The 17,282-nt window shown below is 41.3% G+C and overlaps 1 protein-coding gene across 1 annotated transcript in view; it reads right to left on the reverse strand.

The window, feature by feature from the left end:
* Positions 1–321: 321 nt before the first annotated feature.
* LOC140840714 (uncharacterized) overlaps positions 322–17,282 on the reverse strand; it is a 52,067-nt gene continuing 35,106 nt past the window's right edge. Inside the window, 4 exon segments of the mRNA XM_073207887.1 lie at positions 322–889; positions 1,101–1,558; positions 15,576–15,983; positions 15,985–17,079. Of these exon segments, the coding sequence (XP_073063988.1) occupies positions 322–889; positions 1,101–1,558; positions 15,576–15,983; positions 15,985–17,079 (2,529 nt within the window).

Consider the following 17,282-nt stretch of genomic DNA (forward strand, 5'->3'; position numbering starts at 1 on the left):
GCATTGGCCAGTGGATTCACAAATCCTAGTAATGTTTCCGTGACGATAGTTGCTATTGCCATCATATCCTCTTGACTAAGGTTCACTCTGGGTGGTGGCGGTGGTGGTGGATTATTGTTTTGGTTGGCGTCTCGAGCGTTACGGTTGTTTCGGGGTGGTCTGCCTGCCATTTCCTATAAACACGTATTTTTTTATTAATTTGTTTGCCATAACATTTAATCAAAGAAATAATTTCATTAATATTGAAAAAGATTTTGCATACAACCAACGACTAAAATAATCCCAGATACAATCAAAATTTATTCTAGAATTCCTTTCTCCCTATTCATCTACTACTTCGCCGTCTCCTACCGCCTCGTTAATTTCTTCTTCTTCTATTGGATTTTCTTCCAATTGCTCCATGAGTTCTTCCATGTTGACCATCTCATTTTGTAGATTCTCGATGTAATTCTGCAGTTGCGTGTTGTGGTGATCAAGGTTGTTCACTTGGGCTTGCAGTTCTTGTATTGTTGATTGGCTTACTTTCTCATCGATTTCTTGTTCTCCAATCTTTTCCTCAAGACGATGTTGAATACTGAGAAGGCCATCACTTCGGATTTGGAGCGTAAAAATCCTATCTTGCGCCTTCTTCAGTTCTTGTTTGGTGATATCATGCTGTCGTTCCGACTCTAGATGATAAGCAGCGTATCGTTTGACATCATCGCGTAATTTCTTTTCCTCAACTCTGGCTTCCCGAAGGTCTTCCCCTATACATATATTGTTTCCATCCAATTGGTAGTTATCTCTCTCGAGCTTATCATTTTTTTCTTTTAGTGATTTAATTTCTGACTCCTTTTCTCGAAGTTGACTCTGAAGTTCATTTATAACTTTTTGGAGGTCCATGTTGTTCCTATAAAGATAAAAAAAACATTTTATAGATAAGATACTTATCAAATATTTTTTTTTTTTTTAACATGCAATAATATAAGTTGATAGAAAGTCTCAAAATAAGTTGGTACACATAATATTTTTCTCAGTTACAATTTATTACAATTCAGATACTTTAATATAATGCTAATCTAGTCGAACAACTCTCCGCTGTCGCTGTCGCTGTCGTCCACAATACTTCCATGGGTACCACTTCCTCCTCTGCCATGTTTTCTGCCACAAGATGTAAATAGTTGTTCTGACCCTGCAGTCCGTCCATAGTGGCGTGGATCCTTGAGATGTAGCGCTCTTGCTTTGCAATAAACTGGTCCTGACGCTGACGAGCCTGAGCAGTGTGATCCTTCTCTATCTCTATCCTCTCGAGTAGATCCATGTTGAGTGCCACCAAGCGCGCAAAACGAGTTGCATTAGTCGGTTTCTGCATCATTTGGCTCTCCGCCACATCCAAGTGATGTGTGAGTCGCTGCACGTCCGACTCCAGCATAATCCTGATCTCAGTAAGCTCTTGCTTTTCCAATTTCTCCTTGGTGAGTTGCGCCTTCAACGTTGCAATTTCCCTCTTCTGATTGTCTATAGTGAGCTTACGCATGCGTAGGGCAGCCTGGGCACGAGTAGGGGGGGCATCCATTTCCTAGAATAAATGGAGGTAAAATATCAGATTCTCATCAAAGATAGAAAGGCACAAATAATAAAGTTGTCGTGGAAATTTTTAACGCTGAATATTTTCGGAACAATTGAAGGGATAGATTTTTGGAAGCTGTTCGAAAATTTTAGGGAACAGATGAAGGTTGGTTTCAGATTGGGATGCACTAGGCTTTTGCCAAAATTTGACTTTGTCAAATTTTGTCTGTCAAAATCCAAGCGGGATTATGAACCTGGCGGCTCTGATACCACTTAAATGTCACGCCCCGAGTCCGAAGCATCGGTGACATCCGGCATTGTTTAACAATTAAATTGGAAACAATAAAGCCTCGTATCAAATCAAACCAGTCTTTTTCATAAATGAAATATTGTCTTACTGTAAAGCTCGGAAATGTTAAATCGGTGAAATTGTGATTTTAGTAGTTAATCGAGATTAGATTAGTCAAAGAAGGTGAAGAGTACAATTTTGAAACAGCATGAGTGGCGCCCGAGCGGTAGAAAAAGCCCGCCCGAGCGCCATTGTTCAACAAAATCACGTTCGGGCAGAAGGTGTGGCGCCCGGGCGGAAGTTTATTACCGCCCGAGCGCCAGAACAGCACTTGCGGGCAGAATCCTCCGCGCCCAGGGCGGTCGAATCTTACCGCCCGAGCGCCGAGCTCGCGCCCGAGCGGTAAGATATCACCGCCCGAGCGCCAAATGAATTTTGGCAAATTCTAAGGAAGACACGTAGGAGTTGCATGCAAGATATATATATGTGTTAGTATGACTCATTCTCTCCCATTTTCAGCTAAGGTCACCGAGAGAATTGCTAAGGGAATAGCTTCAACACTTCTTCATCTTATATTGAGATTTTGCAAGATTCTAGCATCCAAATTTAAATCCGATTGCGGTTTTGAACTCCTCTCCGTATTAGCTACAAAAGGATGTAAGTATTTTGATGTTTCAACAAGTTTTGAAGATTTCATGTTGGAGAAACTTTAATATAATGGTAGATATATGTTCTTATGAATATGGTGAGATGATATTCACAATCGGATGGAAGAACGGACATCGTATGCTATTATTACGATTTTTCAGCATGTGTTATGATAGATGGGGCAGTAGTATAGTGTTCTAGATTGATATTGTGATGAATTATAAATGATTATGAGTTGAGGTTATTGATTGTTGAGAATTGGATTAATCGGTATCGAGAAATCACGTCGTTATGCCGTTAAATTGTACCGAGAATGATTATTGAATTGTGTAAGAGTTATCTTGGGGTAGAATGTTGATATGCTACTCCTATACATTACCATTTCAGATTTATCCTACGTCACTTCGACATCGAGACCTCGACATCGTTAAAGGTTTAGCAACGAAAGGTATAAGTCATGTTTTGTTTGGGGAGATGTAACTCAAATAAGATATTATTTGAGTTTCCCAACCAAAATCACATACGAGTATTATTAAATATTTTGTAACATGTTTATGAATTGTGTATAGCATTATATTCAATCTTTTAACATGTTATGCTTTGATTTCAGAATTGTATTCAAGCATGTATGATCAGTATGATATTCAGCCATGAATATGATTATACGTTGTTTACATATTGATATTCATTGCATTTGAGATAGGAGAGTCTTTGACAGGCATTGTCAAATATCTAGACGTTTCGGTGTATCTCAGCATAGGAGTAGGCATTACTCTTATTGCCGCCGTTGATACAGCTCAGACCGAAGTCTAGGAATGAGATGTACATTACCCCGATTGGAGGGTAGGTAGTGACGTCTTATTCACCCCGGGATCCCTAGAGTTCTAGTCGAGTCGAGTCCAGACATGGTTTGATTCGCATTGCATTGCATGTGCATATGATGTCATTCATGATAACATGTTTCATGTTTAATTGATTATATGCATGTATACATGTTTATACTGGGATTTGTTCTCACCGGTTTTCCGGCTGTTGTTATGTCTGTATGTGTGCATAACAACAGGTGGGGCAGGATCTGGGTCACGCAGAGGATGAGAGATGGACATAGCGTGGTGATCTCGGGCTTAGCAGAAAAACTAGTAGCTGTACTTTGACATGTACTGTATTTTATTTCTCGTTGTTCAGAGTAGTTGGAACAAGACATATTGTACCTTCTGTTTGTATTTTAAATAAGGCATGTATGTTGTTTATATACCTTAGATTTAATATTAAAAAGAGAAAAATTTGACCCACTTTTATATTAACGATCCATTTTATCCCAAAGAAAAAGTTAGAACCCGGGTCCCCACAACAGGTGGTATCAGAGCCTTAGGTTCTGTAGACTGAAATAGAGTAGAATGAGCGGGGTAGATCGAGTCATCTTCCTTGCTTTTGTGTGCTAGCATGATTATTGCTTTCCCTATTATGTGTTGTATTGTATCTGATGTGATTACAGCATGTAATAAACTGAGTCAGAACCGATTCTAGATCAGAGGTAACTGATTAGAGGAGGGCTGAGATAGTTGTATACCTTGTATTCTAATCAGTTGGATTAGTAGATACATGCCTCCTAGAAGAGCAGTTGTGCCAGTACGACCACCAGCGCCAGAGCAGGGTAGCACATCCGGAGATACGATGGATGTCACTGCTACGCCCATGGAGACTCTATTAAAGCGATTCCAGTCATTCCGACCACCGACCTTAAAGGGTACAGAAAATGCAATTGAATGCGAAAGCTGGTTGGAGGATATCGAGATGTTGTTCGAGTCTCTAGGGTACAGTGATGAGAAGAGAGTGAAGCTCATTGGCCATCAACTGCAAGACGTGGCTAAGTATTGGTGGGTGAATATGAGAAGAGCACTAGAACAGCGTGGCACTGAGATTACATGGAAAGTGTTCAAGACTGAGTTCTATCAGCGATTCTTCCCTGTATCCTACCGGAAAGATAAAGGCGCTGAATTTGCAAACCTGAGGCAAGGGCAACTGAATATCGAAGAGTACGTTGCTAAATTTTCTTCTTTGCTTCGTTTTGCACCTCACGTTTCCGGTAATGATGAGGCCATGGCGGATCAGTTTATAAATGGCCTAAATCCAGATATCTTTACGTTGGTCAATACTGGGAGAACCGATAATTTCTCGGATGCATTGAATCGTGCCAAAGGAGCAGAAGCAGGGTTGCTGAGACAACGAAGTGTTCCGTATGTGGCTCCGAGTCCGAGACCGCCACTACCTCCATCCCAAGTTCCTCCTCCTCGATTCGAAAGTGGTAGTAGCATCAGCGGACGCAAAGATCAGTTGAAAGCAAAGGGTAAACAGTTTAAGAGGGCATGGAGCAGTTCTTCGAGCTCCAGCGGGCCAAGACAGAGAGGTTTTGGCCAGAGTCTAGAGGTGGCAAGTGGATATTGCAGTACTTGTGGAGGTAAGCATGCCACAGAACAATGTCAAGGTGTAGTGGGCAGGTGTAACGTATGCAAACAACAGGGGCATTATGCCAAGGTCTGTCCTCAGAGGAGTGGTGCATCGAGATTTCAGGCTGCAGGATCGTCTGCCTCCGTGACTCAGCCTGAGAGGCAAGCTTCATCTGTTCACTCATTTCAGCCGCCACCAGCACAGACCCAGCCTCGAGCCAGAGGTGGCCAGCCAGGGAGTCAGCCTCAGAGACAACAAGCTCAGGTGTTTGCCTTGACTGAAGAGCAAGCACAGGATGCCCCAGATGATGTCATTGCAGGTAACTGTTTCCTTTGCGGTTATCCTGCTTATATATTGATAGATACGGGTGCATCGCATACATTCATTTCAGAGCGATTTGCATTGTTGCATTCTTTGCCTGTTGAGTCTTTGCTAGATGTTGTGTCTATTAATTCTCCGTTGGGAAGTGGATTGATATCTGTAACTACGGTTAGACATTGCATTCTACAGTTTGAGGGGCATGAGATTGACCTAGAGTGTATAGTGTTGGGTCTAGCTGATTTTGATTGTATAGTTGGTATTGACATGCTAACGAAGTATAGAGCCACCGTGGATTGTTTCCACAAGATTGTCAGATTCAGACCCGAGATGACCGACGAGTGGAAATTCTACGGGAAGGGTTCCAGATCTCGGATTCCCTTGATTTCGGCTCTTACTATGAACAGATTATTACAGAAAGGAGCAGACGGTTTCTTTATTTATGCTGTAGATATGCAGAAGTCGAGCCCGGCGTTGGCAGAAATACCAGTAGTGCGGGAATTTGCTGATATTTTTCCAGATGAAATCCCAGGATTACCTCCGGTTCGTGAGGTAGATTTCAGTATTGATCTTACACCAGGTACCGTCCCTATTTCGAGAGCTCCATATAGGATGGCACCCATCGAACTCAAAGAACTGAAAGCACAGTTGGAAGATTTGCTAGCCAAGGGATATATCAGGCCTAGTGTATCTCCTTGGGGTGCTCCAGTGCTATTTGTGCGAAAGAAAGATGGATCGATGCGGCTGTGTATCGATTACAGGCAACTGAATAAGGCCACGATAAAGAATAAATATCCATTGCCTAGAATTGATGATCTATTTGATCAACTACAAGGATCGTCTGTATATTCCAAGATTGATTTACGATCCGGATATCATCAGCTTCGAGTTCGAGATGTAGACATACCGAAGACAGCATTTCGAACCAGGTATGGGCATTACGAATTCATTGTTATGCCTTTTGGTTTGACAAATGCTCCGGCGGTATTCATGGGCTTGATGAATCAAATCTTTCAGAGGTATTTGGATGATTTTGTTATTGTCTTTATCGATGATATTTTGGTGTATTCTAAGAACAGGATTGAGCATGCAGAACATCTCAGAATTGTGTTGCAAACACTGAGAAATGAGAAATTGTATGCCAAATTGTCAAAGTGCGAATTTTGGTTGAACCGAGTTGTCTTTTTGGGACATATCATATCGGGAGATGGTATCTCCGTAGATCCGAGTAAAGTGGAAGCTGTGATTAGTTGGCCGAGACCGACTTCTGTACCTGAAATACGCAGTTTCATGGGTCTCGCGGGATACTATAGACGATTCATCCAAGATTTCTCCCGTATTGCGAAGCCAATTACGCAATTGACACAGAAGAATGCACCGTTCTTATGGTCTGAGGAGTGTGAGTCTAGCTTTTTGGAATTGAAGAAGAGGCTGACCAGCGCACCTGTCCTGATGATTCCTTCAGGTATGGGTAATTTTGTTGTATATTGTGATGCTTCTCACAGAGGTTTGGGATGTATTCTTATGCAGCGAGGGCATGTGGTTGCATATGCCTCGAGACAATTGAAGACTCACGAGACGCGATACCCCATTCATGATCTTGAATTGGCGGCTATTGTATTTGCGCTGAAGATCTGGCGCCATTATCTTTATGGCGAGAAATTCGAGATCTATTCAGACCACAAAAGCTTAAAGTACTTGTTTTCTCAGTCGGAGTTGAATATGCGACAGCGTAGATGGCTTGATCTGTTAAAAGATTTTGATTGTGAAATCAAATATTATCCAGGAAAGTCGAATGCAGCAGCTGATGCCTTGAGTCGAAAGGTATGTGCCTTATCCTTGTCGACGATAGGTGTTACGAAACTCGTTGAAAATTGCTGTTTTTCTGGATTAGAATTTGATACAGATAGGAAGCCACTACGACTTGCTACTATTCAAGTCGAGCCAAAATTGATCAGAAGAATAAAAGAAGCACAAAGAACAGATCAGAATGTGCAGAGATCGATTCAGATGGTCAGAACAGGACACGTATCAGAATATCAGGTGCGTGAGAATGTGTTGTACGTAAATAACCGTCTGGTTGTGCCGGATGTTTCAGATTTGAGACATCAGATTATGTCTGAAGCACACTGTAGTCGGTTTAGTATTCATCCTGGTGGCCGAAAGATGTACAATGATCTGAAGACACAGTTCTGGTGGAAACAAATGAAGTCAGATATTGCGGAATTTGTATCTAAATGCTTGAATTGCCAACAAGTGAAGGCCGAGAGGAAGAAGCCCGGAGGGTTACTTAAGAGTTTGTCTATTCCTGAATGGAAATGGGACCACATCTCCATGGATTTTGTGACGAAGTTACCCCGATCTTCTCGAGGCTGCGATGCGATTTGGGTCGTTATCGACCGACTGACCAAATCAGCTTGTTTTATTCCGTATAGAATGACTTTCAGACATGATCAAATGGCGGAGATATATGTTCGAGAGGTAGTCAAATTACATGGTGTGCCGAAGTCTATCGTATCAGATCGTGATCCACGATTCACTTCACACTTTTGGCACAGTTTACAGCAGGCCTTAGGTACGACTTTACACCTGAGTACTGCTTATCATCCTCAGACAGATGGACAGTCAGAGCGGACTATCCAGACATTAGAGGATATGTTGAGAGCCGTAGTACTAGACTTTGGTACTAGTTGGCAAGAATCCCTACCTCTTTGTGAATTCTCCTATAATAACAGCTATCAGACGAGCATTGAGATGGCACCGTTTGAAGCGTTATATGGCAAGAAGTGCAGATCTCCGCTATATTGGGATGATATCTCAGAAGTGCCAGAACTTGGGCCAGATATGATTCGTGACATGACAGAGAAGGTGAAACTCATTCAGAAGAGAATGAAGACAGCACAAGATCGACAAGCAAAGTACGCCAATATTCGACGTAGACCGTTAGTATTTGAGGTAGGAGATAGAGTATTCTTGAAGATTTCTCCATTCAGAGGCGTTGTTAGATTTGGCAAACGCGGGAAACTATCTCCTCGATACATTGGTCCTTACGAGATTCTTGAAAAGATTGGCGACCGAGCTTATCGACTTGCCCTTCCTCCTTCTCTATCCGGAATACATGACGTGTTTCATGTATCAATGTTACGAAAATATATGCCAGATGTTTCTCATGTCATTCAACCTGACGAAGCTGAACTTGATCAGACGTTGAGCTATGTGGAACAACCGATACAGATTCTGGATCGGAAAAAACAAGGAACTTAGAACGAAGAATATTCCACTTGTGAAAGTTCAATGGAGTCGTCATGGCGTCGAAGAAGCGACTTGGGAAACAGAAGCAGATATGAGACAGAAACATCCCGAGTTATTCCTATGATGTGAGTAATTACTTAATTTTGATGTCATTACACCTTTCATATGATTTAAGTTATTGTTGCAAGTTCGAGGACGAACTTATATCTCAGAGGGGGAGAAATGTAAAGCTCGGAAATGTTAAATCGGTGAAATTGTGATTTTAGTAGTTAATCGAGATTAGATTAGTCAAAGAAGGTGAAGAGTACAATTTTGAAACAGCATGAGTGGCGCCCGAGCGGTAGAAAAAGCCCGCCCGAGCGCCATTGTTCAACAAAATCACGTTCGGGCAGAAGGTGTGGCGCCCGGGCGGAAATTTATTACCGCCCGAGCGCCAGAACAGCACTTGCGGGCAGAATCCTCCGCGCCCGGGCGGTCGAATCTTACCGCCCGAGCGCCGAGCTCGCGCCCGAGCGGTAAGATATCACCGCCCGAGCGCCAAATGAATTTTGGCAAATTCTAAGGAAGACACGTAGGAGTTGCATGCAAGATATATATATGTGTTATTATGACTCATTCTCTCCCATTTTCAGCTAAGGTCACCGAGAGAATTGCTAAGGGAATAGCTTCAACACTTCTTCATCTTATATTGAGATTTTGCAAGATTCTAGCATCCAAATTTAAATCCGATTGCGGTTTTGAACTCCTCTCCGTATTAGCTACAAAAGGATGTAAGTATTTTGATGTTTCAACAAGTTTTGAAGATTTCATGTTGGAGAAACTTTAATATAATGGTAGATATATGTTCTTATGAATATGGTGAGATGATATTCACAATCGGATGGAAGAACGGACATCGTATGCTATTATTACGATTTTTCAGCATGTGTTATGATAGATGGGGCAGTAGTATAGTGTTCTAGATTGATATTGTGATGAATTATAAATGATTATGAGTTGAGGTTATTGATTGTTGAGAATTGGATTAATCGGTATCGAGAAATCACGTCGTTATGCCGTTAAATTGTACCGAGAATGATTATTGAATTGTGTAAGAGTTATCTTGGGGTAGAATGTTGATATGCTACTCCTATACATTACCATTTCAGATTTATCCTACGTCACTTCGACATCGAGACCTCGACATCGTTAAAGGTTTAGCAACGAAAGGTATAAGTCATGTTTTGTTTGGGGAGATGTAACTCAAATAAGATATTATTTGAGTTTCCCAACCAAAATCACATACGAGTATTATTAAATATTTTGTAACATGTTTATGAATTGTGTATAGCATTATATTCAATCTTTTAACATGTTATGCTTTGATTTCAGAATTGTATTCAAGCATGTATGATCAGTATGATATTCAGCCATGAATATGATTATACGTTGTTTACATATTGATATTCATTGCATTTGAGATAGGAGAGTCTTTGACAGGCATTGTCAAATATCTAGACGTTTCGGTGTATCTCAGTATAGGAGTAGGCATTACTCTTATTGCAGCCGTTGATACAGCTCAGACCGAAGTCTAGGAATGAGATGTACATTACCCCGATTGGAGGGTAGGTAGTGACGTCTTATTCACCTCGGGATCCCTAGAGTTCTAGTCGAGTCGAGTCCAGACATGGTTTGATTCGCATTGCATTGCATGTGCATATGATGTCATTCATGATAACATGTTTCATGTTTAATTGATTATATGCATGTATACATGTTTATACTGGGATTTGTTCTCACCGGTTTTCCGGCTGTTGTTATGTCTGTATGTGTGCATAACAACAGGTGGGGCAGGATCTGGGTCACGCAGAGGATGAGAGATGGACATAGCGTGGTGATCTCGGGCTTAGCAGAAAAACTAGTAGCTGTACTTTGACATGTACTGTATTTTATTTCTAGTTGTTCAGAGTAGTTGGAACAAGACATATTGTACCTTCTGTTTGTATTTTAAATAAGGCATGTATGTTGTTTATATACCTTAGATTTAATATTAAAAAGAGAAAAATTTGACCCACTTTTATATTAACGATCCATTTTATCCCAAAGAAAAAGTTAGAACCCGGGTCCCCACACTTACAATGACAAAGGAATAAAATACATCAGAGTTTCTAATAGCGGAAACGAAAGAAAAGTAAAATGTTGAATTCTGATCTTGATCTCTGATTCACCAACCCCAGAAAGCATCTTGCTCTTCCTCATTCAGTTGCTCCTCATTCTTATCTGAAATTTGTAAGGGGTGAGTGTTTTGGGAAACACTCAGCAAGTGGGGGTCGATCGATTCCAAAGATACATATAGAACTTAATTCTTTAAAACATTTCTTTAACATACTTTCAAAACTAATATTCTTAACTTGGCACAACGGAAACGAATCGAATAAGAGACAGAACTTATCAAATGATTCAGAACAAAACAGAAGCAATACAGATCATTTCAATTCGGAACAGAACATATCAGAACAGACAGAACACTGTTACTCATCTCATTTCCATGGTCAAATTGTCCCCAATATGTTAGTCCTCTAAGGGGTCAGGCCAGAACATGGTTTTATACCCACCAATGGGGGCTAGACAGAACATGGTTTTATACCCACCAATGGGGGCCAGACAGAACTACAATTCTCGTCCCATTTCAATTTGAGTCGTAACAGTGCAAACAGAATTCAAACTTTTCCAGACAGATTTTATCAGAGTTTCAGATTTCAGAATTTCATACTGACACAGCGAAACCAAGAACATCGAAGTGCGAAAAGAAACATATAATCGATCGAAATTTCAAATTATAATAATCCAAATTTTCGAAAATAATAGACATGCATATCATGAAATTTTCGAATATATATGCATGGCACCATACGTTATACAAGTTTCAAATTAGAAAGAAACTAATTAACAAAAGCCCACTTACTTGGATTGTTATATGAAATTCCTTCTTGGAATTTCGGCAGCACTTCGTCGTGATTTTAACAACTGTTGTCGTTGATCGGGCAGCACTTTGACGCAGTATCGCAACTCCGGACTGCACGAACAAGACTTTCTCCCCTTTTCTTGATTTCGGTCGTGACTTGTGAAGGATGAGGGAAGGCCGAAATTTGGAGAGTGAGGGGAAAAGATGATGGCCGAATTCTTTGCTTGGATTTTGGTATGATTTTTGCATGCATGTAGTCTAGTATTTATAGACCCACTTGTGTCCCTTGACCTCCCCCTTGGTCGCCCCCTTGATCAACAAGAAAGGGATTTAATGTGCTTCATAATGATGTGATCTTCCCCAAGAGCCTCCTGAAGATTGCAATGGTTATTCCTTACATTATAAATTTGTCCTTGTGGGGACCCGGACGATAATCAAGTTCTTAATCATCATTGGGACTAATTAGTTAATTAAAAACAGGGTCTAAATATATATATATATATTTTTTTCAACTACAGTGTGGAACGTAGTGTCATACAAACATATATACATATCAGTATACAAAATACAAATCCTGTATTTCAACATTTATTCAAACTAGGGTTTAAAAACTAAAGTCAAGTGTTCAACCCTACATCTAGTCCAAGTCCGGTGCCACCACCCTAATCACGATCTAGCTCTTCATCTCCTCGACCCTGGACCTGTCCCACCTGTTGTCAAGTACACATACAGACAAGACAACATCCGGATATACCGGTGAGAATATAATCCCCAGTATAAATCAATGAAACATGCAATCATATAAACAAATATAAAGCATGAAATCAGGTAACATGAATAATCTGAAACATAAACAATATCAAATCAAACTGTCGACATTACTCATAATTCAGACTAGACTCCATCCTATTCTAGGGATCCCGGTTTCCAGATGTGGTATTCCTGTATCGAAATCCGTAATAGAAGGAACCGTATTCCTATTACTCGATATAACCAATATCCTGGTATTCCTATATCGAATTCCGTAATAGACGAATTCCCATTTCCTATTACTCGATATAACCAAACATCCGGTGTCCTGACCTATCCGTCATGGACTGCAGTTCTATCTTTAATATCCTATCTTGAGACATCGTGCAATGTGCCGTGGCGATACCACCACTATCCGGCACTTATGTCACAAGATAAATCGTCTACTACCTGTCATCTAAAATCAAGAGAACAAGTATATCATCAATTCAATGCAAATATCAATGCAATAAAGTAAAGTACGTGATTTTAGGGAAACCCAAGTCCAAACCGACACAAGTCCATCTCCCAATACCACATTGACTTATACCTTTCTTTCGTCGGTTTCTGGCTCAGTCGATGTCCTGAACTCACAGCCTGTCTGGCAATGACAATATCAATAATCTCATGTCAATATACCGTTCAACTCAATAACAATCTGATGAATCTGGATTTAATTCAAATCAACGGTATAACGGTACAATTTCAATATCCCCGTCAATACCGATTCAACAGATAATATTTACAATCCATAACCCATATCTGATACAATCTGTAATCCAATCACAATTCAGATCTGTCTGGTATAAATCAATATACCCTAAAAATTCATAACAATTCCATAATCAGTCCGTTTCTTAGTCTGACTTCGATTCTATAATGTCTCATATGTCAAGAACAACATATATGAGTTCCATTCAGTTCTGACAATATCATAATTCTAAAACATGTCAAAACGTAGTAAAACTTACGTCCAGTTATAGCCTACGTCGCTAGGAACTCGATACCGAAGTCGGATTCAAATTCGGACGGACGGATTGAAAGATAAAGGCGTAAGGATTTTTCACAAATCTCCCTCGACCCTTTCTCGATTTTTACCTTCTGAAAACCGACTTGCATGCTTCTATATATATCCGTTCATGCATAAGGCGAAGTGGCACAATTTCCGCGCAACACGTAGCACCGCGGGTGCGGTCGTTGCTGCACCGCGGGTGCGGTCTTGCACAACGGGTGCGGTCTCGTAAGCACCGCGGGTGCGGTCACCCTACGATCTCGATGCACAATATTTCCCGAAGCACAACCGCGGGTGCGGTGCTTCCTAGGCCGCGGGTGCGGTGTCCCCTCGGCCTCACCTTCACCATTTCATGCTAAATACTCCTCTCGGTATCCTGATTGGTTCATTCATAATCACATGAACTGATAATTCAATCATCGTTAATTACAGTGATTAATTCTTGGGCATTACAGTCCTTGTGACACCCTGACCCGTTACAATAAAGTACAGCGAAATTTAAAATTTTCTTTCAAATGGAAGGAGTTTCAAAATACATTTCATTAAAAATGTTTACAAAATAGCAATACATGATCATTTAAATGACATAACAAAAATACAAAATATCATTCTTATGATCATGCCAAAATCTTCCTTCCAACGGTGCATGCATATGACCCCTATCCACAGTCAACGTCCAGGGCCTCCACTCTGATCTGCATCACATGAATAAACTGAAATGAGAATAAATCTCAGCAAGTGGAACTCTAACATAGCTATGATACATAGTATACTCTGTAAAACATGACTTTGAAATCATAAATACCATCAACTCTGAAACATGAATACTGTAGCAATAACTGTAGCAATAGCATATCAATAAGATAGCAATAAGATGGTATTCTCTTTTCTCTGGTTGGATTGATATCAATAGTATCTCTGCTCTGGTGCTAATATCTCTATCGATATAAACCGATAACTCTGAGGGATAAAAGCCTATGGTCGATGATCATCTAATTGCATGCAATGCTCTGACTATGATTAATCAATCCAATAAAACATTTGAACTCTGAATAGCATTTAAGACCGTCGTTTCGCAATCTCATATTTTCTCTTGTATTCCCTTTTAACAATAGCGAGATATACAATACCTCCAATAGATAATAAATGAAATCAATACATAACAATGGATCAATGAAAGGGAATATCACTTTAAAATCTTTAAAACACAATACATATAATATCATGTGAGCAAAAAGGATTAAATTCCACTTACAAACCAATCGAACACCTCAAACTTAGCTCTTGGTCACCACCTACAACAATAATCCATAAATAATACCAAAATCAACTCTATATCCACAAATACAAGTCAAATAATCCATTAACCAACTCAAACATCAAGCCCAAGTCAACCCTTAACTCAAAACCTTAATATAATCGCACCAAAAACTTACCTAAGCTTCCTTATACCACGGAGAACGACAATCTCAAGCCGGAATTCCAAATAACTCCAAGAATCAAAGGTAGGAAGCAATTGAAATGGATGAAAACCCTTAAGAAATGAGAGAATCTCGAAATGAAGAGGAAAGGATAAGATAAAGTATGGCCAACCACTCCCAAAAGCAACTAAATATCTCGCCCATACTTACACCGCGGGTGCGGTCACACAAGCACCGCGGGTGCGGTCACACAAGCACCGCGGGTGCGCTAAGCTCACGGCATTCCAACAAAAATCCCATGCACGATCACCGCGGGTGCGGTGCTACAATTACCGCGGGTGCGGTCTCACCGCGGGTGCGGTGCTTACACTGCCGCGGGTGCGGTGATGCCACGGCCTTCAAATTCCAAAATGATGAACAGTACACCGCGGGGGCACTCCTCTAAGAGCGCGGGTGCACTCAAGCCACGGCAATGAACAGTACTAAATCAACTAAAATTGATCCGAAACGCTGAAACGAACAATCAACACCAACTAACACCTCAATAAAATAATAACCAATAATACTATAGCCCTAAATACAACTCTAAACATCTAATCACATAACCTAAATAACAAACGAAACTTAAATCGTACCATACACCGGGCTCGGCTATTACAATCTCCCCTCCTTTGAGGAATTTCGTCCGCGAAATTGACGTCACTGCACGAACAACTCAGGATACTTCTCTCTCATCTCATCCTCTGGTTCCCACGTAGCCTCCTCAATCAAATGGTTCCTCCAAAGGACTTTAACGATGCCGATCTCTTTGTTCCTCAAAACTCTAACTGTGCGATCCAAAATCTGGACCGGAATCTCTTGGTACGTCAAATTCGGCGTCAAGTCCAATGGCTCGTGGTGAAGAACATGGGAAGGATCTGCAATATACTTCCTGAGCATCGAAACATGAAAAACATTGTGGACTCTGTCAAGATCGGGCGGTAGGGCTAATCTGTAGGCTCTGTCACCAACTCTGTCCAATATCTCGAATGGACCAATGAATCTCGGACTCAACTTACCCTTCTTGCCAAATCTCATCACACCTTTGAGAGGTGCTATCTTTAGAAATACATGATCGCCAACCTCAAACTGCAAAGGTCTGCGACGAACATCGGCATAGCTCTTCTGTCTCGACTGAGCAGTCTTCATCCTCTCTCTGATCACAGCAACAACATCGACCGTCTGCTGGACCAACTCTGGTCCCAACATCTTCCTCTCACCAACCTCATCCCAAAACAAAGGCGATCTGCACTTCCTGCCATAAAGTGCCTCATACTGGTGCCATCCCAATCCACGCCTGGTAGCTATTGTTGTACGTGAACTCCACAAGTGGCAATTTAGAATCCCAGCTACCAGAATAGTCAATAGTACAAGCTCTGAGCATATCCTCAAGAATCTGAATGACTCTCTCTGACTGACCGTCGCTCTGAGGATGATAAGCTGTACTGAAAGCTAATCGAGAACCCAAAGCTCTATGCAAACTCTTCCAAAACTCGGAGGTAAACCTGGGGTCACGATCAGACACAATCGACACAGGGACACCGTGAAGTCTAACAATCTCTGCAATGTAGTCCTCGGCGTACTGATTCATGGAGTACGTCGTCTTGACTGGGAGAAAGTGCGCTGACTTGGTCAATCGATCAACGATGACCCAAATGGAATTATAACCTCTCTGAACTCTGGGAAGACCAGTCACGAAATCCATCGTAATATGCTCCCACTTCCACTGAGGAATCGGCAATGAAAGAAATGTCCCAGCATGTCTCTGATGCTCAATCTTCACCTGCTGACAAGTAAGGCACTGAGAAATGAACAAAGCAATATCTCTCTTCATACCTGACCACCAGTAGAGCCGACGAAGATCCTGATACATCTTCGTACTGCCTGGATGAATCGAATAAGGTGCGGTATGAGCCTCTGACAGAATGTCTCGTCGAATATCATCGCCAACAGGAACACAAATTCGGCCTCTGAAAGTCACCAAACCATCACCATTCGAACCAAACTCTGAATTCCCTCTCTCCTCTGCTCTAGCTCTCAACTCTGTCAACTGAACATCAGTCGACTGCTCTCTACGGATCCTGTCCGTCAAAGTAGATCGAATAACCAACGCTGAAAGACGAGCAATGGTACCTGAAATCACCAGATCAATCTCCTCTCTCTGCAAATCCATCAACAATGGCCTCTGAATCAAAGAACTCAATGAAGCACTCGACTTGCGACTCAACGCATCTGCCACAACGTTCGCCTTCCCTGGGTGGTAACTGATAGTCACATCATAATCCTTGACAAGCTCTAACCACCTCCTCTGCCGCATGTTGAGCTCTTTCTGCGAAAACAGATACTTCAAACTCTTGTGGTCTGTGAAGATGTAATGCCCGAAATTTGATCATTTTAATCAGATGTTGATTAATTGGCATGATTAACGTTATAAGAACTCAAATGAACCGATACGACAAGGCCGGGCGTCGTTGCACTTGTTAGCCAAGTATTTGGGGCAGAAACTTCGGCGCTCGAGCGGTAGAAAAGCACCGCCCGAGCGCCAATGTATCGCAAGTTATTGCTCGGACAGAA

The sequence above is a fragment of the Primulina eburnea genome, chromosome 9, assembly GCF_022965805.1.
Source record: "Primulina eburnea isolate SZY01 chromosome 9, ASM2296580v1, whole genome shotgun sequence".
Classification (NCBI taxonomy): domain Eukaryota; kingdom Viridiplantae; phylum Streptophyta; class Magnoliopsida; order Lamiales; family Gesneriaceae; genus Primulina; species Primulina eburnea.